The sequence below is a fragment of the Dermacentor albipictus genome, chromosome 2, assembly GCF_038994185.2.
Source record: "Dermacentor albipictus isolate Rhodes 1998 colony chromosome 2, USDA_Dalb.pri_finalv2, whole genome shotgun sequence".
NCBI lineage: Eukaryota > Metazoa > Arthropoda > Arachnida > Ixodida > Ixodidae > Dermacentor > Dermacentor albipictus.
The window spans coordinates 146,394,927-146,421,713 of record NC_091822.1 but is presented as its reverse complement, the minus strand read 5'-3'; the positions used below and the strand labels follow the sequence as shown (position 1 = coordinate 146,421,713).

At 49.0% G+C, this 26,787-nt stretch overlaps 1 protein-coding gene across 3 annotated transcripts in view; it reads right to left on the bottom strand.

Moving 5' to 3' along the window:
- The window catches only part of SK (small conductance calcium-activated potassium channel), a 470,614-nt gene that overhangs the window by 68,286 nt on the left and 375,541 nt on the right, over window positions 1–26,787 (bottom strand). For all 3 annotated transcript variants that reach the window (XM_065435628.2, XM_065435629.2, XM_065435631.2), the window contains one exon: window positions 11,939–12,360. In XM_065435628.2, coding sequence (XP_065291700.2) covers window positions 11,939–12,360 — 422 coding nt within the window. The remainder of the gene's footprint in view (window positions 1–11,938; window positions 12,361–26,787) is intronic.

The window sequence follows — 26,787 nt, the reverse complement described above, 5'->3', positions numbered from 1 at the left end:
CCTCTTCCGCGTTTCCCATTCCCTAGAAGTGGCGAACGCACGTCCAAGCACTCTAGAACTACAGGCGAGCCAGCAAGAAAGAGACCAGGGGGGGGGGAGGGGAGGGCTGACCTTCCCTCTGGCACAGCCCCTCTCTCTCCCTCCGTGCTATAACATCCTTAGCTCTTGCCTTTGTTCTGCTCGGTTCCTCTTTGTTTGGTTCGTTCCTAGGCAGTGCTCGTTCGTCTTCCTGGTTGCTCTTTCTGTGCTTTGGCTCAGTTCTCGCGGTCCCGTAAGAGGGGACGGAAGGATATTTGTCGTTCGTCCGGGGGAAACCGGGCCAAATGAGAGGGGTGCTACGTGCGTCGGCGTCTCAGAGCGAACGTCTGACCCATTCCCATTGGCCGCGGCGTCTTCTGTCTCTTGGAAAAGCGGGAACACGTATCCACGGTCCTCCGCCGATACTCTGAATCGGGGCGGGCGTTGTTTGCCGTCTCGTTAGCCCGGATGGAGTGTTTGCGCGGCTGCCGTTCCTAAATGCTTCGTCGATACAGCGTTGTACTCCACTGTCGGCGCCCTGCCCGAAGTGTACGTGTATAAAGAAACCCCGACGTCTTTAAGTACGCTGTTTAGAGTGGTTTTAGTACTTTCGGTGCTAATACTGCATGTGAATAATGTATAGGTGACACCTCTGAGCCACAGATTTCGGCCTGAGGTCAGCACGGTGATCACGCGGGGACTTGTTTTCCTCTGTACCCAGAGAGTTTCGAACACGGAATGAGCAGCGGCTTAGTAAAGAAGAAGAAGAACACAGATAACATTTCATTTATTTGTTTTGTTTTTGCTTTCACGTGTCGTGCCATACACGCGATTCATTGCCGCGGAAGGGAAGAACGCTGTTTATACATCAGGCGGCGGAGAGGTGATTTTCTCGCATACTTTCTTATTTATTCTGATTGACGTAGTAGTTCTGCGGAAACCCACATGCAAGGTGGAGAGAAGTAATGAATAAAGGGAAAATCAGACATCCACCCGTTCGTAGCAATTGCTACAAAGGAAACCCACACGGGTTCCTCGAAAGAAAAGGCTCAGAGTTGAAGAAAAATTCGTCCTGGTCCGGGACTCCAACCCGGGACCACCGCCTTTCCGGGGCAGCCGCTCTACCATCTGAGCTAACCAGGCGGCTAGCAGACGGCAGGGCGAAGTCGAATTTGTCGACAACACGAAGTAAAGGCAAGTGTTGGACGTAGTAGTTCTGCGGAAACCCGCAAGGTGGAGAGAAGTAATGAATAAAGGGATGAGAAACCACCAGGGATGAACAACCCGCTGTTCGTGGTCCGCGCCGCAAGGCTGATAGCAAATGTTGCAGTGCTACCTCTAAAACACTGAATATCAACCACATTCGAGGTTGCCCTTGGCTGCAGTGATGTAATGCAGCCCGGAAAGCCGCAAGTCCTGCAGCCACGGGTGTGTTCGGGTGACTCGTCTTGAAACTGACAGTGGTGGCTCTCGCTGAGAAAACCACGGCTCCGTACAAACACTGGAGAGCTAAGCAATACCTGAGAGTAGCTGAGCCATCAGTATACATATGTGCGTGGATGGCGTATACCTCGAGCAAAAGGAAAAGCGATAGTTGTTTAAATGCTTGAGGTATAGCTCATATTTTTCGTTTGTTTGTTTGTTTGTGATACGCTGAGGTGCACATCATGCTGAACGAAACATCAAGGAGGAAATGATGGCTTTGTTTCAGGGTGAAGCCTGATGAAAGGCTGGTGCAATAATTAGAGATCGTACCGCAAAACGACGCTTTTATGAAGGTGGCGTTACAAGAAATTGTATGGAATGGGCTCGAACAAAGTGCCTAATGTGCAATTCAGCACTTCCACCAAGATGTGCGTTTGGATTGGTCGGTCCGGCTGGTTACAATACTTGCCGCTGTTGACGCGCATTCAGGCAAACCTAGACTAACTCTCAGAATTCGTCTTGGCTAATCAAACCCGCGCTGGAATAGCCTGTAGAGCACAAGGATTTGTCCTCCAAGCATCGGTCAGTACACGCAAGCTGTATCTGCCAGTGGTGAAGTTTGTTCGTGTCTGTTACGGAAACGCGAACAATAGTAAAATGCCTACCAGGCCTGACAAAGGCTCCTGCTCCTGTTGGTGTTCGGCCAACAGCAAGCGTAAGCATAATTTTGAACACAAACAATACATGGCGCAGGAACCACATCAGAGACGCGAAAGAAAACGCGCTGGGCGACGCCGCTACAGGTACGGCTACCTGGCGAATCAAGGTGGTAACACTGCGATCTCATCCGGAACAATGGAAAACGTAGTGCACATCGTAGGAGGCGTCGTCCACTCCGGTACACCGCATCGTTCTCGGAAACTCTCCGCACAAAGGGGGAGTGCGCACGACAAATGGCCACGGCGACCTTCACCGCTTTTTAGCAGCCGGGTTTAAAGTAGGGGGCCACCTAAATACAGAGAGAGAGAGAGAGAGAGAGAGAGAGAAAACAGTCGTTTCGTTGATGAGAGCCGCCGCAGGAGACCCGCTTCGCGAGTTCTCCAACGGAGCTCCGGCGAGAGGCGCGCGCGTTGCGGCCGGGCTGGTCCGTTGTGTACGAATCGAGCAAAACAGGCACCACCAGTGCGCCAAACAGCGGCACACGAGGTTGCGGAGGGGAACAGAGAGTGGGAAGGAGTTTGGGGGAGAGGGGAAGGGATCGCGGTACGACATCTTTACAGGTTCAAGCGTGTCCAGGCGTGCGTGGCCAGAGGAAACGGACGCGGCCTGCGAACACAGAAGCTTTCTTCCGCCGCCCGAAGTGCGCTCGGGTTAGGGCGGCTCTGCAGCTGTACGGATGCTCTTTGTATATGCTCGCGGACTCCATCGGCGAAGCCTCAGATGGGCGACAGACGCCCCGAAATGCGCTTTATATAAGAGAGACTCCTTAGATAGGAGCAAAGGCCGCGCGGGCGGGGGTGAGGAGGGGGGGGGGGGGACGCTGCCACAGACAACTTCTCTGTCGGGCGCTGTTTCTTTCTTCCTTTCTTTCGGGGTGTTTCGAAGCTCTACGTTATAACAGGCTTCTGTCCGTGTCTTCCTTCCGATGTCCCGGGCTCTCTGTGCGACTAAAAAGGTGCAGCGCCGTGGAAGCTACGTCAGGGGTCATCTAACTAAGGAGCGGAATGCACAACGTAGTTTAAGTGTAAGAACGGTCCTTGAGTGATCAATAATAATAATAATAATAATAATAATAATAATAATAATAATAATAATAATAATAATAATAATAATAATATACGTTTATTATCTGCGGTTACAAATGAGAACATAGAGTGCAAGAGAGAGAGAGAGAGATGGATATGATGAACACAGGGATTTTAACCAGCCAAGAGTTCGGTTAGCTACCCTGGGATGGGGGAAGGGAGAAGGAGAAGAGAAAGAAGAGAGAGAGGGTAGAGAAACGCGAACGGGGAGTGCTACAGACTCAAAAGTCCTTTACTAACTCAGTGGGATGTATTCGGCTTCTATTGAAACTCGTCCGACCTTCTCATAGGAATAGGGTCGCCTCTTGTAACGAGATGGTTATCGTACTCCTGCCTAATCATGACCGGTCAGTTGATCCGAAAGCATTACGAAGCATCAGAGGCCCGGTTGTCTGTGTTCACCAATGATCCACGCACAGTTTGCACATGTTCTAGCACACACAAAAAACAAAGTGCTTAGACACAAGTTAAAGGACGAACGCTAGACTTTAAACTAGGAAGCGTGCATTTCAACAAAAACCAACCATAGCCCCGATTATTACCCTCACTGCACACAACTTTCACACATCCTCCTTGCGCACGAAGAGTTCTGCGAGTCCTGCCCACGGTTGGGCTGACGCCAGCGCTTTAGCTAGCTTCCGCAACACTGCGACATTTTAATGACGTCAGGATAGAGAAAGAGAGTTACTCGTATATATATATATATACACAAAAGATCACATAGCTCTGAGGCTGCTCGCTTGCTCCTGCCCCAAGAGAGACATTTCTTTCACCTCAACTCTGCGCTCCCTTGTCGCCGCGCGGCGCACCGTGTCCACGAAAAAGGGCGTCTCGGTCCCTCGAACGCGTTTCTCGGTGTTCCTCTCCTAATGCCCTTATTTCCGCGGCTCTTCGCTAACTGGGATCGGGTCCAAAATTACTGCCGCTTATTTCTTTGCCACGCGGCTGCAAGATGAAAGAGCCGGAAGCGCCCGCAGAAGCCCAAGCAGCAACCCCTACCAAGCGTTGTTATGACTTCAACCGGTGCCGCCAGTGTTACGACATCCAACCGGTGCCGCCAGTGTTACGAACTTCAACCGCTGCACCACGATAACGGCTTTGTGGTCCCGTAGCGCTCGTCACCCGTTTCGTGACAGAGCGTTGGTAGCGAAGACTCCGAGCCTGGCGTCGATGAGAATAACAAAAGGGACTTTATACATTATATACAGGTTATCATACAGGACATGAACGGATCGGCACTGGGGCCGAGAGCTCACACAAACGCGACTGTTCTCGCACGACGGCGTCCGGCGAAAACGCGTGACACATCTCACCCCAGTCGGGAGCGACCCTCTCTCCAGGTGGGGTCGGCGGATCCTGTTTTCGAGCGGCGTGTCACTGCTTTTATAATCCCCGAGGCCCATTGTCACTCAACCGGCCCAATACAAAGTCAGCACACGACGGTCGTCCGAGGGGTCCAACCAGCGACCGCGCTGGCCACCCGGTTCAAAGTTCGCGCGCGCGGTGACCTCCAGGCAAGGGAGGTGCGGCGCCGGGCTGTCGGGCACACGCGAACACGTTTAAACACGCTGCTTCGCCGAGGCCTCTCCCGCACGAAGGCGCAGCATCTTGACTTGTGAAGGGAGAATTGTGGCGCTCGCAGGATAGATTCTGCATCTTGCAGATTCGGGATCCGGGCTTGTGGTAATGGCACAACAGCATCCCCGCCCTCAGATAAGGCGCCGGGAAGACGAGCTGCCTCCACGTGGCTCGGATGCCAGGCGCGCACGTTCGTCAGGCTCGTCCAAGTTCACGTCCAGTGTCGGGACGCCAGGTAACCTCACGTGCCCAGGTCCGACTCGCCAGGACAGGAGCTCTGCTCACCACGTCGTCGCCAAGGCACCTTGACCAGCTCCGCTCGGGTCGTTCCTAAGACCTTGCTTCTCGCCACTGGTCCCGCTTGGTCGTTCTGCAGCTTGCAAAATCGACCGGCAAAAGGCAACACCCAACACGAACAAGTGCCCTCTGTCTCCCGTCAAACACCAGACAAAGCCATAATCCAAATCAACCTAATTAATCGCTATCCCCTTTTGCCCCCGCTGCAACAAGAGGCAGGTGTACGATCTAGCACACAAGGCTCAAACAATCAGTTTTCAAATTAACAACGCAACAAAATAGAAACAATTATTAATCAGCAATAATAATTACAAATAGAATGGTCCCCTTGAAATCGCTTTGGACCGAAAACATACTTCTGAGGAAGCAAATGAGGTCATTCATTTTTCCCGGCGATATTTTCGCGGAATCTGAAGCTGCTTATATTTGCGACCCTGCTTATCCGTGTAGCGGCGGTACAATAAGCCAGGTTCCTTGCCAAATGAAACCCCCTTTTTTTCCACTCCCCGTTTGACGCTCTTCCTCAGATCGGCTAATGAACAATCTTCCTGTTGTTCGCGAATCAGACTTTTTCTTTCAACTGCAGCCTGCTCCTGCCGGCTGGCGGAAACCGGAGCGAGTGTGGAGCCCGCGTCGCCTAATTGCGGCGTCGAGTCTATATCGCGGCTAGCACTGCACGCGTCACTCCCACTCACTTCCAGGACCCGCTCGTCTAGGCCAGCCTCCGAGCTCTGCCTCTCCCGTGACTGCTCGCCACTCAAGTTACCGTGATCGGTCCGTGTGCCGCACCGCCTTTCGCTCACCGACGCTAAGTCAAGTTCCCTCGACAGCGGGCGCGCTTTGGATCGCGTGGGGGCCATGTACGCCACGTCGGCAAAGAATGATTTGCCCTGATCCCTCAGCAGCTGCTCCGAGCTATTTGAGAAGAGGTAGGAAAATTGCTCCGGGAGGGCGGCTGACACAGCGGCTTCGGTGTTAAGTTTTCCAAACTCTCCTTCAATGATAACCGTTGCGATCGGTAAACAGACACTCTCCTTCTCGGCCACTTGCCGTATCCTAACGCACTCTCCCGTAAAATCACTCGAGGAGACGAAAGACGGGTGAACAACGTCCATAGTTGCTGCAGAGTCCCGCAGTGCTCGGCACTTCTTGCCGTTTACCTTAATTTCCTGCACATAGGGCTCCAATAGACGTATGTTTTTGTGAGTTTCCTGTATCGTTGCAAAAGCAATTCTCTCTGGGCAGCTTGCAGCGATGTGCCCTTGCTTTTTGCAATTGTAGCAGGTTAACGGTCTCCGTTTTTCAAAAGAACGCGTCATTTCGTTTCGCTGTTTCGGACCATCGTCATCATTCTGAGATGCATTCTGTCCATCCCTAACAGTTTCTTTGGGAAGGGACTCGTCGTCCCGAAACTCGCGACGCGTGATTTCCTTCCGTTCGTCGGGCTTCCCGTAAAACCCATCTCTTCTATCTGCTTTGTCTATGCGCACTGCCTTGCTGTGCAAGCTGCGGCGGGTGTAATACTCTTCCGCTAACTCTGCTGCCTTGTTTAGCTTAACCTCCTTTAGCCTATCTTGCAGCCAGAGCCGGACATCCTCATCAATGCAACGGTAGAACTGCTCCAACGCGATGCATTCGACAATTTTGTCGCGGTCGTCGTACACCTCTTCGCCCTTCAGCCATTCCACCAGGTCGGCTTTTAGACGAAACGCGAAGTCAACATTCGACTCCTTACCCTTTTTTGCATACCGGAACCTCTGCCGGAAAGCTTCGGGCGACAATTTGTACTTCCGCAGTAGCGCTTCCTTCACATCACTGTAGCTCTCAAACGCCTCTTTCGATAAGCAAGTTATTACGTCTGATGCCTCCCCAGGAAGCAACGCTAACAGATTCTGTGCCCAAAGGGATCGCTCAATGCTATTCCGTTCGCAGACGTGCTCAAATTTCACGAGGTATTTGGCCATATCCTCTCCGACGACAAAGGGTGGAAGTTGATCGCGTATTCTTGGAACGTTAGAAGTGAGACTAGGCGCCGGCGAGTTATTTCGGATCTCCAACTCTTTCATTTTAAGCTCGTGCTCACGTCGCTCCCTCTCTCTCCTTTCCTCCTTTTCCTCCTCGCGAAGTTCCTTTTCTCTCCTTTCCTCCCGACGTTCATTGATATCCGCCCAGGCCTCTGCGGCTTCCTCAGCCGTTACGTCCCCAGTCCTCATGACCTCAAGGATCGCATTCTTTCTTTTGGTCGAGCCCAACTCAATGCCCAACTCCTCACAAATTTCGAGAAGTTCCTTCACCTTGTACTTCTCCATCGTTCACACTGTCCTCCTGCTGTTTACCCTTTTTGAATATACCTGCCGTACGCTACTATAACACTACTAGTAAGACATATGCAAGTATTTCACACACTGCCCTGTTTACCCCCTCAACATCCCCTGGTTTTCAAAACACTCTTACTAGGCTTGAAACACACAAGGTTATCACAATGCAACACCAAATCCTTCCCTAAGCTACTATAACCTGTGTCAAAGAAAGTCTGGTGTTTGAGGTAAACTTCAGGCACTCACCGCGCCGAGGTAGCTGATGCCGGTCAATCCCGTAGCTGCCATCCAGTGTTATGACTTCAACCGGTGCCGCCAGTGTTACGACATCCAACCGGTGCCGCCAGTGTTACGAACTTCAACCGCTGCACCACGATAACGGCTTTGTGGTCCCGTAGCGCTCGTCACCCGTTTCGTGACAGAGCGTTGGTAGCGAAGACTCCGAGCCTGGCGTCGATGAGAATAACAAAAGGGACTTTATACATTATATACAGGTTATCATACAGGACATGAACGGATCGGCACTGGGGCCGAGAGCTCACACAAACGCGACTGTTCTCGCACGACGGCGTCCGGCGAAAACGCGTGACACATCTCACCCCAGTCGGGAGCGACCCTCTCTCCAGGTGGGGTCGGCGGATCCTGTTTTCGAGCGGCGTGTCACTGCTTTTATAATCCCCGAGGCCCATTGTCACTCAACCGGCCCAATACAAAGTCAGCACACGACGGTCGTCCGAGGGGTCCAACCAGCGACCGCGCTGGCCACCCGGTTCAAAGTTCGCGCGCGCGGTGACCTCCAGGCAAGGGAGGTGCGGCGCCGGGCTGTCGGGCACACGCGAACACGTTTAAACACGCTGCTTCGCCGAGGCCTCTCCCGCACGAAGGCGCAGCATCTTGACTTGTGAAGGGAGAATTGTGGCGCTCGCAGGATAGATTCTGCATCTTGCAGATTCGGGATCCGGGCTTGTGGTAATGGCACAACAGCGTTGTGCTCAATCATGCTGCGTAGATGCGAAGACACCGTACATTCGCTGACAGGAAATGGATCCGCTGCTACACCGTGCGCGTATGCCCGAAAAAAAAGAAAGAGCGAATGAAGTCGCTATGGGGCCTGTCGCATGTGTGGTGTTTGATGGACTTAATACTTAAGACTGAGCCGTCACGCAGCCGTGCACGCCCAGTACACGACTGTATCGACACTGCAGTTTCCTTCTGCGGCTCTTTTCTGAGAACAGGCTCGGAAGAAACATTAGCCCTTGCTCTCTAAGAGAAGTACTAGTTTGGCCCGATGCGATGGTATACTCTGTTTAAACGTGTCTCTTCAACGCTGTACTTCGGAAATGGTAACACAACGCCAGCTCAGTCTTTTCTTTATCTCCAGACCTACGCCGTACGGAGAGTACCTTGGTGATTCAGACGACAATAAATGCAAAACAGGATTTTTTTCCCGCCTCTTGATCGTGCCAGGAGAGTAATGTTCATCGAGCGCTAGGATAACAAAAATGAAAAACTAATCGTCCATGTCTCTCTTTAACTCACCAGCAGCACACACACACACACACACACACACACACACACACACACACACACACACACACACACACACACACACACACACACACACACACACACACACACACACACACACACACACACACACACACACACACACACACACACACACACACACACACACACACACACACACACACACACACACACACACACACACACACACACACACACACACACACACACACACACACACACACACACACACACACACACACACACACACACACACACACACACACACACACACACACACACACACACACACACACACACACACACACACAAACACACAAACACACACACACACACACACACACACACACACACACACACACACACACACACACACACACACACACACACACACACACACACACACACACACACACACACACACAGTAAAAAAGGAAAACAAAACGCAAGAAAATATAATATATTTTAAGTGTGTTTGCAGTCCTGTCCCCGCTATTCTGGTCTTCAGACCTTCGCAATATTTTATAAGCGCATCTGCGCCTTGAAGCGAGCATTTTGGTGTCGCCGAAGGAGAGAATCAGCAGTGACAAACCTTGTTGAAAGCCGCAGCAGACTGTTGCCACTGGAATTATTGACAGGGGTTTAACATGTCAAAGATACACGCGGTAACAGAAACTTCGGCGCAAACTGAAACATTAGGCTTGCAGATCGAGTTATCGCTCTGAACGCTTAGTGCCAGAGACCGCCACGCCAAAGTGTTTCCTTACAGCTTGCACTGTCGTGTTGCAGTGCTTCTTTTATAGAAGAACAAGCGTCGAGGAAAAGAGTGAGCTTGTCCGCGCCTACAAACTGAAGTGAGAAAAAAAAAACCGTATAAGGATGGAAGTTGACATTAAGATGCACGAGGATTCGGCCTCGGTGCTCTTTTCTTTCACGGTTATCTCTTAATGCGCCTCGCTCTTACGGGAATATCCGTTTATAAGTCCCCTCCCTTTTAAAGCATTTTCCGAACCCATCGCAACATAGCGTTTACGAAAGCGCACAGGACCTGTTGTTCGAGTTTTATATAAGCCCGCTTCACGGGATGCAAGTGCGACGTCCGGGTCACGTTTGGGAGCGCTGAGCTTATGAGGATCTTTTTTGTAATGAGGCCTTTAGGCAAGCTACCTTTTCCGTGTGAGCTTTCCGCGTTATACCCTTTGACGTTCAGACCTGCGTTCGTCGCGTAGCATAAGGCGGAAGTTGAGCGCGGTGTAACACGAACGGGGTGCTCGAAAGACGGTGTGATGTAACTGCATTTTCAGTACGGCACGAATCATGAACAAACTAGCCACGTGCGCTTGGCCGCGCAAGTGAGGAACGTGCGCAAAGTATACAGACATTATTTTTCGCCTGTTTATCAGTGAAAACAGTGAAGGTCGAGTCCAGAAAGACGAGATCAGCATACTCAAACGAAAAGTTTTGGCAAGCCTACAATTTCTAACGCGCATTGCGTAATGCTCGGCGTGTTACTATTTGACGATTTCCAAAGAAAGTTGCACAACCCTGCTCTATTCTGCGGCGCCTTCAAAACATCCGACAACCCAGCGTGCGTGAAAGAAGCGTTCGCAGCAAGTACGCCCACCCAGCAATTAACGTTTGTCGTGGCCGCTTCCGTTGCTGCAATCCAATTGAGATAAGCGTACGCTAATTGTAACACTGAAAGTGACGTCGCTGAGGTTAGCCACTGCTTGCACTGCTTGTCGTGCACAAACGTTGAGCCTTCATCGAAAGTTCCCAAGCCACTGAGCGCGCCACCGGCGCTGTCGTCAGGCCGCATACCGGGACTCTTGCTGAACATAATGCGTTCGGAAGCGCAGGAGATTAAAACGAATAGCGCCCTTCGCTTTCTTGGGTTTCAAAGATTCCAGAGTGAGACAGAGATGGCTACGCCTCTTCTTCCCTAACGCTTTGACTTCTAAGCTTGCGACAAAGGTCGCAAGTATAGGGAAAGCTATAGCTGTAATTGTAGACACCGGTCAGCAAACTCATTACGAGGCATGCCACTGATATTGAAATGTTTACGGTGCGTGGCTGCTGTACAAACATATATATTTTCCGACATCGTATACACATCTCTCGACTTACGCTGTCTCCGCTTAAGTGCACGATTCGGCTTTCAATTTCGGGCTATATGCGCCAATGTTGACAGGACGATTCAGAGTCTTCCGGCAATACCGTGCTCCGAAATGTCACAATGCGGGCGGGCGTTGCTTCAAGCAATGTGCGAGTTTCAGCAAGTCCTAACGTGCCCCCTTCAAGGAATCCAGAGCTAGCCCCCTGATAGTCTTATACACAGCCGTAGATTTAGTTGCGTGTGGATATTCACGTATTGCTCTCGGATGGACCACCATAAACGGACCGTGGTCAGTGCCCAGCGCCCGCAGAGCGCAGCTAGACTAAGTACTGCCCGCGACACGATAGCGCGACGCGAAAACTGCAGGCCGATTTAATGTTTTTAGACCGAGACCTTTCAGATTGAAAAAAAAAGAAAGGAATACTTGGACCATGGCGAACATAGAACTAGAAAAAGAAAGACACTTAGCGCTGTTGAAGCATTTTAAATAAACAAAAACAACTTATTGAGTTCTTACTGAATGTATAGTGGTTGACCACACTATTACAGTTTCTTTGAACACCATATAGGCTATATACTAAGTCACACGTGTGCAGCTCACGTCTGGTGTCGTTATGTGTTTTTGTGTATCTTGTGAAGGCATGAACTGACCACCTTATGTGCGTGTTTTCAAACTCTTTCGTGCACTTTCACTCGTTTACGAAACTGCGTATGACTCCTAGCGTCCTTTTCCCTTTATACTGCGGCTATAACTTTGCGAAGCGTTCGTACTACCGGACTGCCGTGTAGCAACAAGTGTAACAACAACAAACGACAAGGCGAGAGGAACTGGCCTTTCGCATAGCCTGAGCGTCCAGGAGGCGATGATCCAGAGGGAGACCATGAAGACGAGGAGCACCGTGCCGGGGCAGATGGTCATCAGGGTCTTGAGCACGAAGCGCGTGTTGAAGTTGATGCGGTTGAGCGCACCGATGGATCGCGACGAGGCGTCCGTGAAGAGCTTCGAGTGGAGCAGCATGACGCGGCAGATGAGGTACAGCCGCAGGAACATGGGCAGCGACAGCGTCACGTCCACGGGCACGTCGCGCGAGCGCACGCGGTTCCCGTGGTTGGCCAGCTTGGTGGTCCACGTGAAGCGCTGGTCGCCCGGCACCGGGTGCACGGCGCACACGCACAGCTCGGCCAGGATCTGCGCCACCCGGCGCGGGGTCATGGCGATGCGCCAGTCGTCCGCGCAGTTGTCGATCATGAACAGCTGCGTAGGCAGGCATGGAAAAGAGGGAGAGAGAGACACGAGCCCGTTATACTACTACTACGAGACACGGTGAATAGAGAGAGAGGGAGAGAGAGAGACACTTCGACGAAAAAAAGAAAGCTGGTAGTGCTATACATGATTGAGAGAAAAAAAAAATCACCACCACCACCACCACCACCACCACCGCCACCACCGCCACCACCGCCACCACCGCCACCACCGCCATCATCATCATCATCATCATCATCATCATCATCATCATCATCATCATCATCATCATCATCATCATCATCATCACCTTGTTTAGAGACCCCGCCTGTCTCTCCCCATTTTCATGATACGTAGACTGTACGATATACTTCGCTCAGACAACGTATTTACTCGGCCACATACCAAGTTATAACCATGAAAGATAAGACATGTTTTGACTTACACGCTAGGGACTCAAACGAAGTGATTAAATGAAAAAAAGGAAACTAGAGAGTTTTACGTTCCAGAATCATGAACTAATCATGGAGCACGCCGTAATGGAAGACTCCGGACTAATTTTTTTCTTTTTATCTGTTGAACTTCACCACAATGCATCGCCGCAACACAACGGGCAGCATTTTTTTAAATGACATTCCCAAAGGCCGTCCTGATTTTAACAACTTTCAGTTAACGACTTCGAGACTGTGCGCCCTTGCAGCATAATAACACGCTTGTTAACGGCACTTTAATCCTAAGTTTCCTGCTGCGTTATAGCAAGAGTCTTAATCCTGACCGAGATTCTGCTACAGCGTCGCGAACGTATTAAGTGCCGTAAACACGCTTGCTCTTAGAAGAGATTACCCTCTCGACGTTGCTAACTGAAACTCGATGAAACTCAGGCGCCCTTTCGAAATAAAATTTTTGTTTAATGCTGCGCAGTAAGTTACGCTAGCGGGCTGCGGTGAATTTCTACGGATAACCGAAGGTGTAATGTCCGAAATTTCAGCACATGACTGCCTTGATGTTCTAGGGCACGAGTGACAAAAACAAAGCCATGGCTCCGGTAGGTTGTAGAGGGAGGCGTCAGTAACTTACGCAGCTATGTGCGCTGTCAGCAGAGGAATTTCCCGGAGCAAAAGAAACCCTATGGAAAAGTTTTCTTTCGGAATTGACGTGAATATTGGAATTTAACTCTGCAGTTTGTCGAGGATGTCAAGAGACGCCGTTCACAAACTGCTCCATCCTTGCCCTAAATATATATATAAAGCAATAATAAGAAAAAACAAGTAAAAGAAAAAAAATGCGAGAGAAACTAAATCGCTCATTGCCTGTTAGGCTTATTACTGCAAATCGGTTCGGTGGATATTCGCATGTAGACGGAAGTATCCCGAAAAGAAAGAATTCTCAACGGCCAGAGAGGCAGCACAAATCTGCGAAGGGAGCCCATAGGGGCTGCTCTGGGAGAAAGCTACGTAGCTGAAAAAAAACTGATGCCATTATCATAGATAGCTCAACATGATCTAATTTTAAATCATGCTGGCCAGTTTGGCGCTTCAAGTTCCAAATTAAACCTAAATTACGCATGTTCGGCTGATTTCTTGTCGACGTTTTCCGTATAATACTCATCGCTACACACGCTGTTCCTCGCCGCTGTGGCCATATACCAGAACACCATTTTCGGCATCCTTGCTTGCGTCTGTCGGGTCGTTATCTTTTGCGCAAGAGTGATTCCGGCCTCGGTCAACATTACTAAATCTACCAATAAGTTGACGTTGCGTCACACACGTCGTCTTCTTTCTTTTCTTTTCTTTGTTTGTACATTTTTTTCTTTGTTTTATGACACACTCCGCACGCCCGGCAAACTGAAACAAAAACGATTTCGTCGAGCGCACGCTGCCTCTAATGAACTCATTAACCGAAGACAAAGTACCTGTGCTAGCTCGAAACACAACGCATGGTCAGACTTCTGGCAAGGATAAACAAGAACCAAAACAGAAAGAAAAAAAAAGAGAAGAAAAAAGAAACCTTTCTCAGAAGCCTTACGAGACCGTTATTATATAGCTGCCTCACTTGAGTAATCTGATGTTGGGAAAGGCTTTTGGTTACCCGGATAGACACGATATTTATCATTTGCACTTTCATTCGAAATTAAGTGAATGCGTGGAGGCTTTTCTCTTAGTGAAAAAAAAACCTGCATGAGTAGCTCTTGGGGCTTATTGTCTATCGCTAGCCATGCTTAGTCGGCGGGCTGCAGATTTCAGATTGTGCAGAGCGACTGAGCTCTTCATAGACACGAAAGTGTCAGTGTATGTTCCGAAGTGCTTCCAGTTAATGTAAACAGTGGACGAAGAAAAGCAGCCTCAGCAGGAAGCCAACGTTTGGAGAAGGCGAAAAGGAGGCCTGCAGTCGAAACCAACAGGGCTGAGGCTGTACCGCTGTTAAACCATTGTTTGTTATAACAAGAATCACTTCAGAACGTTACCCGGCCATTTCATGTTTTGAAAAGCTCAGCTTCTCTGCACAATTCTGCTGAAAACTCGTTTGCTCCAGGTTAAGGCTTGCCTAGTTCACCAACTCTAGTTAGTATATAGCTGCCTCACTTGAGCAATCTGATGTTGGGAAAGGCTTTTGGTTACCCGGATAGACACGATATTTATCATTTACACTTTCATTCGAAGTTAAGAGAATGCGTTCAAGTTTTTCTCTTCGTGAAAAAACTACATAAGTGGCTCTAGGCGCTTACTGTCCATAATTAACCCCATAATTCAAGTCTCAGCCTTCCTGCGATCCCCTTTCTCTTGTTTCGGTTACAACAAAGTGAGCAGCACCCAAAATTTACACGTCCTGAACTGTTCATTTTATATTAGGTTCTGCAGAATTGGAGTTCCGCCGCCATTGCGTACCGACTATTACACACTGAACACATCAATGTTATTGTTAAAGATATGCAAATTATCCGAAGACATCTCAGTGAACATGGCCGGTTGGTAAAGAAAGGCCCGGAACGGCAGAGTGTGCGTAGGTGCATGCGGCCGCACGTTTCCCAGTAGGCACAACAGGCCAGCCTCTCAAGGGAACACTTTTTTCGATTCTTCGCCATCCGACTGCAAAATATGAAACCAAGAAGCGGGTTTCTGGCCGGCAAGGCTCTTTTTCCGGTTTCGCGAAGACTCTTGAGGAATTGCGCTTCTCTCGCGTTTATCATTATTATTATTTTTGAAGCGTTATTCTCTCTCCTTTTTCTTCGTATTTCGAGTGCGTCTAAACCTTCGCGTGCCCTCCGTCCGCAGACGGGCATTCTTTCAAGCTGATATCGCCACACACGCATCGAGCTATGCATCTCTCAAAAAAAAAAGCAGCCCGAAAAGAAAGCAGCGTTCACGAGCAATCAAAGAGCTTTCGCTGAATTCAAAGCAACTTTTGTTTTCGCCCAGCTACTGGCGCGTTCGAACCGCTTACGCGAGGAGAGACGGTGCGCCGGAAGTGGGAATGCAACATATCACGCTCCAACGAGCGAGACGTGATATGAAAAAGGAGAACGAAGGACCCAAAAGTGAAACAAGACGATGTAGGAACAACGATTAGCCTTACGCATTCTTTGTTCCCTGTCTGTCGTCCGATTGTTCGGACGCTACAGTGATGCGATTTATACGAAATCATTAGGCAGATGAAAACATTTTCTCGTACCTCACCCATCTAGCTTTTGTTTTTTTCTTTCTCTCGCAAGCGTTCGCAGTCGACGCAGCACGTAAAGAAAGCAGCCGTCGGCGAGTTTTTTAATCAGGTAATAATTTCTGGCTGGCAGCACAGGCGCGCCAAATAATTACGCGGATAAATGATTTATTGAGGACGGTAATAATTTTTGTGTGTAGTTTTGTTGCTTAAGTTCAGTAGGACAACGCGCGATTAGAAATTGTGTTTTTTTGTTTTTTTACATGCCTAATAACGTAGACCACAAACGTGAAAGATGAGGATGGAGTAATTGCATGCTGACCTTACTTAAGTAGGATTCGCAAAGAGAAAACGCGCGTTCACTCGCGTGAATGTGCGCTTTCGAGTGTCGATTCGCACGAATAGATTTCACCGGAACTTACTCGCAAGAAGAACGAAATACAAGTGCGAGAAAAGAGCGACGGAACGAGAAGAAGAATTTCAAAAAAAGAAGGGAAAGTGAAATAATAAACGAGGAAAGCTGTTGGGAGAGACAGCCTGCTCAACAAAGCGGGCAGTAAGCCGAGAAGACAAGTACCGAAATTAAAGAAGAGAGGAGGCCAAGATTGGAAAGGCAGGGAGGGATCCCCGGGACCAGCGTCCGGTTAGCCACCCTACTCTTGGCGGGGGGAGGGGGGGGGGAGGGTTCCGGAAATGGAGAGCGGCAAGAGGAAAAGAGGGAACGAGGGAGAACTGCAACTCGAAGAATTTTTTCTCCGAGTCAATCCCGTTGCATTCTTTGACTCTGCGACCCTTTGTCTGTATATTCTTCGTAATGTATGGACTTCACTTCATTACCATAAGGACCACTATAGAGGGTGCTCGTTGAGAGAACAATAAACTGAAAGTAAAGCCAAAAGAGCAAGAAAGGCGGCACATCAATTCCTCGCTCGAGTCTGGGAACACGGCGTCTATGAGGGCGGATCCATTAAAAAGACGTTTTTACGGTAACATGATGGAGGCGAGTGCTTTTTTTTTTTTTGTGGACGCCGCGTCCACAGATTTCCTACAGGAATGGCGTACTTCGGGTGAACGTACGAGCAGCCCCGGTAAAACAAGAACCCAGTGATAGCAAGGCGCACGTTTCCCCATTCACATTCCGCCGAAGCGAAAGGTTCTCGAAGAATGGAAGATTGAAGGAGCGACACAGCGGATCATTGCCCAAGCACTCGGTTTCTACGAGCCCTCCAAAAGCGTGCAGCGTTGCGGACCCACACAGCTGCCGCCGGCTTATCTGTCTTCGCACAGAATTTCGTTCGCAAGGGGACAGGGTTTGGCATTGTTCAAGGCATTCACTGTAATCTCGTTTGCTACAACAACGGGCCTCCCATTTTTTGTTAAGAATCGCCCTTGCGTGGGATCCGCTTTGTCGACGAGCGCGCAGGGCCTCCGGATTTGAAACGCTGTACCCACGTGTGGGAATGGCGCATGTGGGCGGGGACCACCACAACTTATCTTTCTATCATGATTTTCCTTTCTTTGTTTTCTTTCTTTTTTACATCTTAGTCGCTGTTAAATGTACGACAATGGAATAACGGAGGATTACACGATGGCTCTACCTAACCTTGTTATAGGAGAAAAGAACAGGGTGGCGAAAAATTGAACGGGCGGAAGTGCTATAGCGCGGAGCGGCAGAACAGAGGAAATGTCAGCAGAAATGGGCCCGTGTGCACAAAACCACTTTCATGCAATTGCCATTCTCGACAAGCTGTCGCGAAGGTCCTGCTTTCTTTCTTTTTACGACGTAAGCTGCAATGGGCTCATTCCAACGGTAATTTCGATTGGCGATGTTCTCCGTTGCCGCTTCCGCCGGTGACCGTCGGAGCTATCGCCAGGAATGATAAAAAGAAAAGAATACGGGCAATCTGGCTGCTCCAACCACGCAATATCGCGCGAAAGCAGGTTTTCTTGGCCCACATTAGCAATTTTCTTGCACCAAGTTATCCGTTGCTAGGCCGTACGTTGCTTGACCGGTTGCTAATTAAATCTTCCGCCGTCGCGATGTCGCTGTTAAACTGTCGTTTTATTGTACGCATTATACGCATAGTCATACACACTTGGTTGCATAATGCCTACAGGGTTACTCGGGGGGCACAGGAGGAGGAGGATTGCAGATGTGCACAAATAAAGTTTGGCGATAGCACGCCGTACTGCCCAGCGTTACAGAGCAGCCTTTGCACTTCCTTGAATAGTATGCGAGGGGAAATCATACGCTCCGCTATACAGTTGAGAGGAGGGAGGAGGGCAGGCTCGGACAAATATTTATACCCATTGCTCACAGAATACAAATGCACTTCAGTTTGTCCGAGCAATGACTTACACGTCCTGTACACCTTAAACGAAGAGAATTCTTCAACGTTGGGAACGGACAAAGCCAAGCTCACGCATACATGGGGGCCGTGACCCAGTCCAAGTCCTTCTTGTGCCAGTCTGTCACACACAGAACGCGCAAAGCCAAACGGGTGGTCGATCACGTCCCGCTTGAAGATGGCCGTCGCAGCCGTTGCGATATACAGCCGTTCCTCGGCCTTGCGATGCCGGTATGCAACGTCCGCCGCTATTCGTGCTTGTCGCTGTTCATTCGTTTCGATACCGTGTTTGCCACGCTTGTGCAGACTGCCGTTCTCCAATCGCTTCTGTCGTTCTTCGGCAGTTTCGTCGGTACGCTTCAACGCGATGAATTGTGTTCTGTGTAGCTGCAATCGCAACCGCGTGGTCTAATCTTCCTCGTCGGTAGACTCCCGCTGCCCCTGTCGCCAAGCTCGTTGTCGTTCGCTGCGCTTAGCGCGACTAATCTCTTCTTTGGACATATCCGATGACGATCGCGATTCACTTTTCATATTTATTTCCCAGGCGTATGTGTGAAAGGAAGAAAAGGCTGCGCGCACGAAACGGCGCGTGAGGATAGGAGCACATGCGGAGGCTTCACACAGACAGAGGCGAAATCGAGGTTGGTAGGCTAGTAGTGCTTTCGCACTAAAAATACCCAATTCCCCGCCGGGATCGAGCCCGGGTCCTCTGCGCGGGAGTAGACAACTCTACCACTCCACAATGTCAGCGCTGCGGAAACATGCCCTATACACGCGTGCTAGCGCGCGAGAAGTCACGCGATGTGAGATGCGCACCGCGTAGCTTCGATACGAGCACACTTTGCGTTGCAGTTGCATATTGTTTCACCAGGTGTCGCGCCACGTAGCAGTTGCTTCAGGTAGCGCCAAAAGGTGGCTAAAGAAGTTTTGAGGAAGAAAGGAAGATTAAGGAGATGTATGCTAGGATGAAAAATGGTAGAATGAAAAACATATACAGCATACCTGAATAACTCAAGCAGGCTAGGTGACTATTTGTTACTGTCCCGTTTCGAAGGGGGACACCAATAAATCATCATGATCATGATCATAATCGCCATGAGCATCATCATCATCATCATCATCATCATCATCATCATCATCCGCAGCAGCAGCAGAAGTAGCAGCAGAATCGTGTCGTGCCACTTGTCACCGATGTGAGATGCGTGCCGCGTTGCGTGATAGGTACTTCGCATTGCAGTTCTGTTGTGTTCCACCAGGTGTCACGACATGTATAGCGGTTGCATCACATTATGCCACATGTCAAGGGATGTGACATGTGCGCCGCGCAGTTTCGACACTTGTGTTTACTCTTCGGTATACGTCATGGCATCTCCTCGCAAGGTACGAACGGCTGCCGAGGAAGCGAATCCTAGATCTACGTGCGCGGCTGCTGCAAAGAGGCAACGCTGGGCTCAGCAGACTGCTGTGTAGATGCTGTGCACAAGCCGCAGCTCTCCGTCGACGCCGTAGGGACAGTGCCGTTGATTCTCGTGAAAACGACGCGAATAGACTTCGTCCCTCATGACCCCCAATTGCGTCGTGCCGGTAATCGAGCTCCTATGAAGCAGTGCCTTATCCTGTCGCCTTTCTTGTGTCCGTTGTATTGCGCTAAACAAGTATTCATGGATCCGCACCAGCTAGCCCGCCAACGCACTGTGCTGACCTATGAAGCAGCTTCTTCAGCTTACGCTGTGACTGCTCTACGTGTGCGGCGCAGGCGTGTGATTTTTTTTATCCTGCCGGTCATGAATGGCGAACGTCATAACGCCGGTCATTAAGGAGATGCTTTGTCCTTCGTGAAGTTCAGTGAATATGGGTCCCGTAGGCCTAATCAACGAACACTTATTAAAGAACGAATGGTTCGGGACAACCACTGGCCAGTGACCAGCTGCCTTCTCTAATAATGTGTTGGGCTATTCGTTCGTGGCTGGCTGTCACATTCGCAAAGAGCTGTTCCTTCCTTTTTATTTGGATGAGTGACACACCTTCCTGCGACAGTTGAAGATGTGAGGAGCCTATCGAAGATCTTCACTGCATCTGTCCCCAGCGCATTCTAGTCCGCAGTACCCTATACCACTTGGATTCAAGATTGTTCACGGTGACAAGAGTATTTGGATCGTCGCCACATGGCTCACAAGCCCAGAAAGTGATATGTGCATTACTGGGGTTCCTGAAGCAGACAGACATCAGTGAGCGACTGCAGTTTCAATGTAACACTCCGGAGGAAGCGACACCTTTAGTGTTATCTTTCTTTCTTTCTTTCTTTCTTTCTTTCTTTCTTTCTTTCTTTCTTTCTTTCTTTCTTTCTTTCTTTCTTTCTTTCTTTCTTTTGATCCTCTAACACCCTTTCCTCTGCGTAGAGTAGCCGGCCGGATGTGTTGATTAGTCTGCCTTTCCTTCATTTTTAACTTCTTTTCACTCTATCTCTGAACTTATTCCGATGCGCCGGGGCTTGCCCTTACGAACGGCACTGAGGTAGGAAGTTGGTTCTGAGCTGTTCGTACTTGGCTGTCACCCCGTGTGCGTCGAACCGTAAGCCAGCTTGAGGGGCCAGCGCACGCGCACATTTATTTCACGACCGAGTCATTAGCCGCATTTACATGAATGTGACAGAATGCGACAGTAGCGCATCGCATTTTCTAGCGCATTAAGAGCAATGCGATGCGCCAGCGTTTACATGTAGCACGTCACCCATAGTGTGATGGTGGCGGCAGACACTGTCGCACATCGAAGGCAAAGCAACGCTTCCAGACGCGTCCGGCGCCGCGGCACACAGCAGCTTGGCGAGCGCGGCAGGTCTGCAGCAAATTCCATTTCCCAGAATTCCTGATGCGATGCGATCGCGTTTACACGCACTGCGAAGTCGCCTTCCTCGTGTCAATCCACCCCTGTCTGGCTCATTATTGTGACGCGCTTTCCTAGCGCATTAGGCCCGTTTACATGGATGCGATGCGCTAGAAAGTTGATGTGATGCGATGCGATGCGCCAGTTGTCGCATTCATGTAAACGCGGCTATTGTCACATGCAACGAGCCAGTTTTGATATTGTGTTCCACGGGTGGCTAGCGCGAGCTCCAGCTCGCACAACACCGCACGGTTTTACTCCCCGAGAAGGAAGCATCACGGCGCGGATCGGTTCTGCTGCGGAGTCAAGCGGTGGATGCAGAGCCGACTGAAGGCGACCGAGAAGATCAAAAGAGAAAGGGAGTCGGTGCGGGCAAAAGAGAACTAGTATGAGGCATCTGGGAGCGCGGGGGAAGCCTCATGCTTTAAACACCGCCGCCGCCGATCGGAGAAGAGCTGCCTCTCCCAACGGAGAACGCGCGACGCGGACCGTCGGTCGTGCACTGCTGTTTCTGGTGCTCTTTCTCTCCCCCTACTTTCATTCCCTACCCCCTGTGCAGCGCGGTTGCGGTGTCCTCTGCTGAGAGACAGTTACTGCGCTGAACTTTACCCCAACCTTTCTTTCCCATCTTCAAGAATCTCCTTCTCTCTCTCTCTCTCTCTCTCGGTCGTGCACTCGGCGGCCGTCGGCGACGCATTGCAGTCTTCGCGTAACAATCTCGGCTCGACTGACAACGACGGAGGAGTAAAATTAAACGGGCGTGTTTCGCTCGAAGAGAAATACACAGACGGGAACGCGAAGGACGGGAAGTGGGGGTCTTCGTGAAAGCTAAAGCGCGCGAACTGAACTCCACCGAAGCTGTGTCTCAAAAAAATAGAAAATATATAAAATACGGTGAAAAAGGAAACGCGATGATGGGAAAAACACCGCGAGAAGATGAGAGAGTGAGTTAAGAAGAGCTCTTGTCCTCCTCTTGCTTCTCTTCCTTCTGTGGGAGACGCTGGAGACGCCCTCGGCACATCCAATTAGAATTTCGTCCCGGGAAACACGAATCGACCGTGGATAAGTGTTCTCGTCAGTTTCTCCAGCATATTGCATATGTGAAAAAAAAAGCAGGAAGACCGAGAGGGAGGAGGACAACATGAAACAGCGAAGAGCTCAGTTAAAGTGAGGTTTGAGGAGAGAGAGAGAGAGAGAGAGAATGCACACCATGGAAACGTGTGCAACGAGGCACCAGGAACAATGGCCCGTGGATTTAGTGCTTTTCAATCCTGCAAAAACTTGATCGCTCCAGTGTTCTCCTTCGCCTCTGCTTCCCCCTTAGCATCCGCCTTGTTTTTTTTTTTCGATTTCTTTATTTGGACATTCGTCTTACTGAGTTACGATTGCCGAGTCGCGGTGCCGAATTCTCTATTGCTTCTTCTTTGTGGTTTTGTATTGCTCTCTCTCTCTCTCTGTCTCTCTGCTTGAAATACAAAGTGAAAACGAAAGCCTCAACAGCGGTAACAAGCGACGCACGCGAACTTATAACAAGACGTTGAAAATTCAAGAAGTAAAAAAAAAGAAAGAATATTCTAGTGCGCGCCTTGTTTCCTTTATTTTTTTAAATGCTTCGTTTTTGTTTCAAATCAGAGTCCGAGGGCGTTCGATAACTCGCTATTTCCTTGGGCAGTCGAGGTTGAATGGATTTCGATGCGCTCGTAAAAGCAAAACGTAGGCGGCAAAAGAAAGACGTTGTTTCCGCATCTCGTTCTCGAAACGATCTTTCGCTAATAAAAAACGCTTTGTGTAAGGACATTTCCGGCGTCTCTCGTTTTTCTCCCAGTCTCTAGGCAAAAAAAAAAAAGAAAAGAAAGGAAGAGGACGGGACCAGCGGAGGCTTACAGTGCTTTCGCAATTGAATTTGTGTTCTGCTCGCTGAAGCTACCAAACAACAAGGCCAGAATATTCCTGGTTGAAATCTAACACTGCGGCCCGACCAGTCTCGCTGGCGTTCTTAGAGCAAGTTCTGTTTCTTTTTTTCCCTGTGTTTGTTCTTAAAAATCGAAATTCACTACGCAAGCGCAATACATCTATATAAGCCTCGTCGAAGAAAAATTTAAAAAATTCACTTGCACGATCAAACTTTTGCGAGAGAACAGCAGAAAAGAAAGCACGTTCTCAAAGAAAAAAATATTTTACTTATTCAATAGATTTCTTGCTATAGCCTACCGGGAGGCCCCGCGTGAGGTGGTATAGGAAGGCCTAGTATTGTTGGTTGTCACGCGCACGATACCCAGTGACGGCAACGTAAACAGGTGTACGCGCGCGCACCGAAAACGGAGGGCGTCGTTTTCTAAAGCGCTTCGGCTGTTCGGCTCTGTCGCTGCTTTTCGCTTCCCCTTCTCAACCCACTTTCTTCCCGGAGGCCAAATAAGCATAACTGCTGGAAGGAAAACGAATTTCCCGAGTGTCTTTCAAGTTTTTTTAAACTTCTTTTTCTGGTCTCAGAAAGCAACTAACGTTGTCGTGCGTCTGCGGACTCAGCGCTTAGAAGACGTTCCAAAAGAGACACATTGTAAGAAATGGAACAGCCTCAGCTGGGGGCACGTTTTTGAGGGCATGTTGCTGACATGTGGAAAAATGTTTCCTCTAAACAGGGTGTACAAACATGCGTAAGAAACAGAATACATTTTTGTCTCAGCCAGCGATAACTAAACATGACATCACCGAGCAAAAAAAAATGTTTCGCCATTCCGATTATGCGAAAGTGGATGGCCAACGAAGCTGTTAGAAAACCACTGAAATGCTGTCAATGGAGATATGAAATGCTTTATTGCCCTGCCTAGTCTTAGCACAACGCCGTTGTTGAGCATTACGATCTTGCACTCTTCGACGTTTGTCGTATTCACACGCTGCTCTTCGGGAACCTTAACTTTGCGTGGTCTACCGATAGCGGTCTTACAACGAATTGAATGAGTTGCTACGCAGGTTTATATATGACGTTTGATGACATCCCTCACTGATTCGTATGCTGCTGCTGCCCCTCTCCCACCGGAGCAGCTTATGCAACCGTAATCTTTTTCGGGAAACACACGTGGGAAGAAGGAACGTGCCTGGCATTGTTCACAGGCGCCTTATCATCCATCATGCGGTCTTTACGCTTGTTTTGTGCCTTTATTTATTGAAATGAATACTGAGCTGTGTGTTGTATGCCTGATTACAAAGGAGACATGAACTTTTTTCCGGTTCAATATATATATATATATATATATATATATATATATATATATATATATATATATATATATATATATATATATATATATCTTCTTTCTGACGGACACAAAAAATCTCGGCCATCTAGAGGGCTCCGCTGCAAAAGAGACTTTGCAGCCCTGAGTCAATGGCTTTGCTAAGTAGCTCCACTGGTATGTACACCTTGATACGATCTAGTAATCCAAGTCGTATAACCAAACAAATGTGTACATAAACATGTTCAAGATTGGTCTTCACTTGTACGCCACTGTGCACTGCTCAGCAACTGCTCAGGCTTAATTATGTGTGCGCGGGAGTTCGGAGGAGTGCGTCGAGGCAACCTACAGCGCGGGGCTGGAAATTTAGAAAATATTGCAATTGGCTCCCGAGGTTAGTCTCTGCCTTATGATGTGGCACACCCGATCGTTTCGCAGTACATTTTTGTGTTTACTTTCAATCACAAAAGTTATTTCACATTTGTGGCCTGCGTTTCAATGTGGCCTGTTCATATCATCCCGCACAACATTACGGACAATACGCTAGAAGTTAAAACGCAGCTCGAGGCATAGGTCGGTGAATTACCTCACGAGTCGATGCACTGAGAATTACAACAACCGGTGAGTCTGAGTCTGATTGAGTCCGGCTGAGTCTGTGTTTCGCGAGTCTGAGTCCGAGTGAGCACGATGAAGGGGATATCTGGTGAGTCTGAGTCCCAGTGAGCCCGATGAACAGGGTATCTGCTGAGTCTGTATCCAAATGAGTCCGGCTGAGTATGCTTCTGGCGAGTTAGAGTGAGCCCGGCTAGGTTTTTATTCATTTATTTGGGCAAAACAAATTCAAGGTTTGCCCGCAAGGTAAGGCAAAAGGAAGGCGTAAGCTTCCTGAATAAGGCCTTTACATCACTAGAGTAGCAGAAGTAGCAGTTTACTAATAAAACCAAATACAACTGGTAAGAAAGAACACATCAAAACTATTTACAGCAAAATTTTAAACACATTGCAAAGTGTCAACTGTTTGCAAAATAACTCAATAACATTTGACTTTGGTGAGGCCAAGTGATCGTGGTCGAGTCTGCTGATACCGTGTGCATAAGTTAAACATATATTTCGTTAGTGAGTATGAGTGATATTGGTTTATTTTGCGGACCTACGGACGTGACGGCACAGGCTCGTGCCACAGTGACCGTGATGTTTCACTCGTCGCTCTTTCGCCTCACTTCTCATGAGAACGCGATCTTCAAAAGTTGGGTGAGCGTGAAGTCGTCTACGCTGTGTAAGGAAACTTAGATGCGCTACGGGACGCTTGTTTACAAGATTTTGCCATACCATGCGATGCTTTCGACCTTATCGCTTAAAACACTAGCCGAACGTGGCGGTGGTTAGTTGACTATCAACGCCTAGGCACGTTAGCGGCATGAGTTAACTGACTGCTCAAGGAAGCTCAGCGACATAAGAAAAGAAGTCATTGATGTTGCCACCTGAAAAACAGTCTTCACACTAGTCCTCTCTGCTTTGAGTCTGAACGAAAGGTAATATTTCGGTATTAGTTTTTCATGCACCTTCAAGACTGACTTCCGTCGTGAGTCAGCACTTTTCCTGTCCTCCTTTTCAGTGTTCGCTAAATATTGATAGAGCTATGCACGTTCCTGGCTCATTTCACATCCATTTTCAGCCTCAAGGCTAAGCCGATAGATTCAGTTTGTGCACGGTATTGTTGACTTCCCGGTTAAGGACACTGGGTAAACCGGTGCTTTCAAAGAAGTATTTCCTTTGGTGTCAGATACACATTCATGAGTCGTATCGAAATGCTGCAACATTGCTTTAGGTGTTTATATGGAGAAAAATGCGGTGGACGCGGCCGTTTCTTTCACTTCCTGGGGGTAGAAATAGAATGGTGACATGTAAAAAACAGAATTATAAAAAAAAACATTTTATGGGTCACTCTAATGGTAAAGGATAGCATACGCCAAGCTTTTAAATGCATTTATATTCAATAGCACGGCCAGAAAAGCAGGCTGCACGAGAAGACCAATAATAGAAAGTAAAAGAAATGACTGGGACAGCAGAGATGCAGGTAAAAGTGAAAGGCTGTTTACTTCCGCCCGCGTCATAGCCCACGGCTATTCATGGCGCGCGTTCTTATCGATTTCTACCAGCCTTCGCAGAGTTATTTATTTTTCTGCATCTGAGAAGGCGATACACTTTGACTACGTGGTAACCGTAGTAAAGAGACCACGCAGTAAAGCTCTAAGGTGAATAATAATAATAAAAAAGAAAACCGTTTCAATTCGTGAATATGTGAAAGCACCATTGCGAGA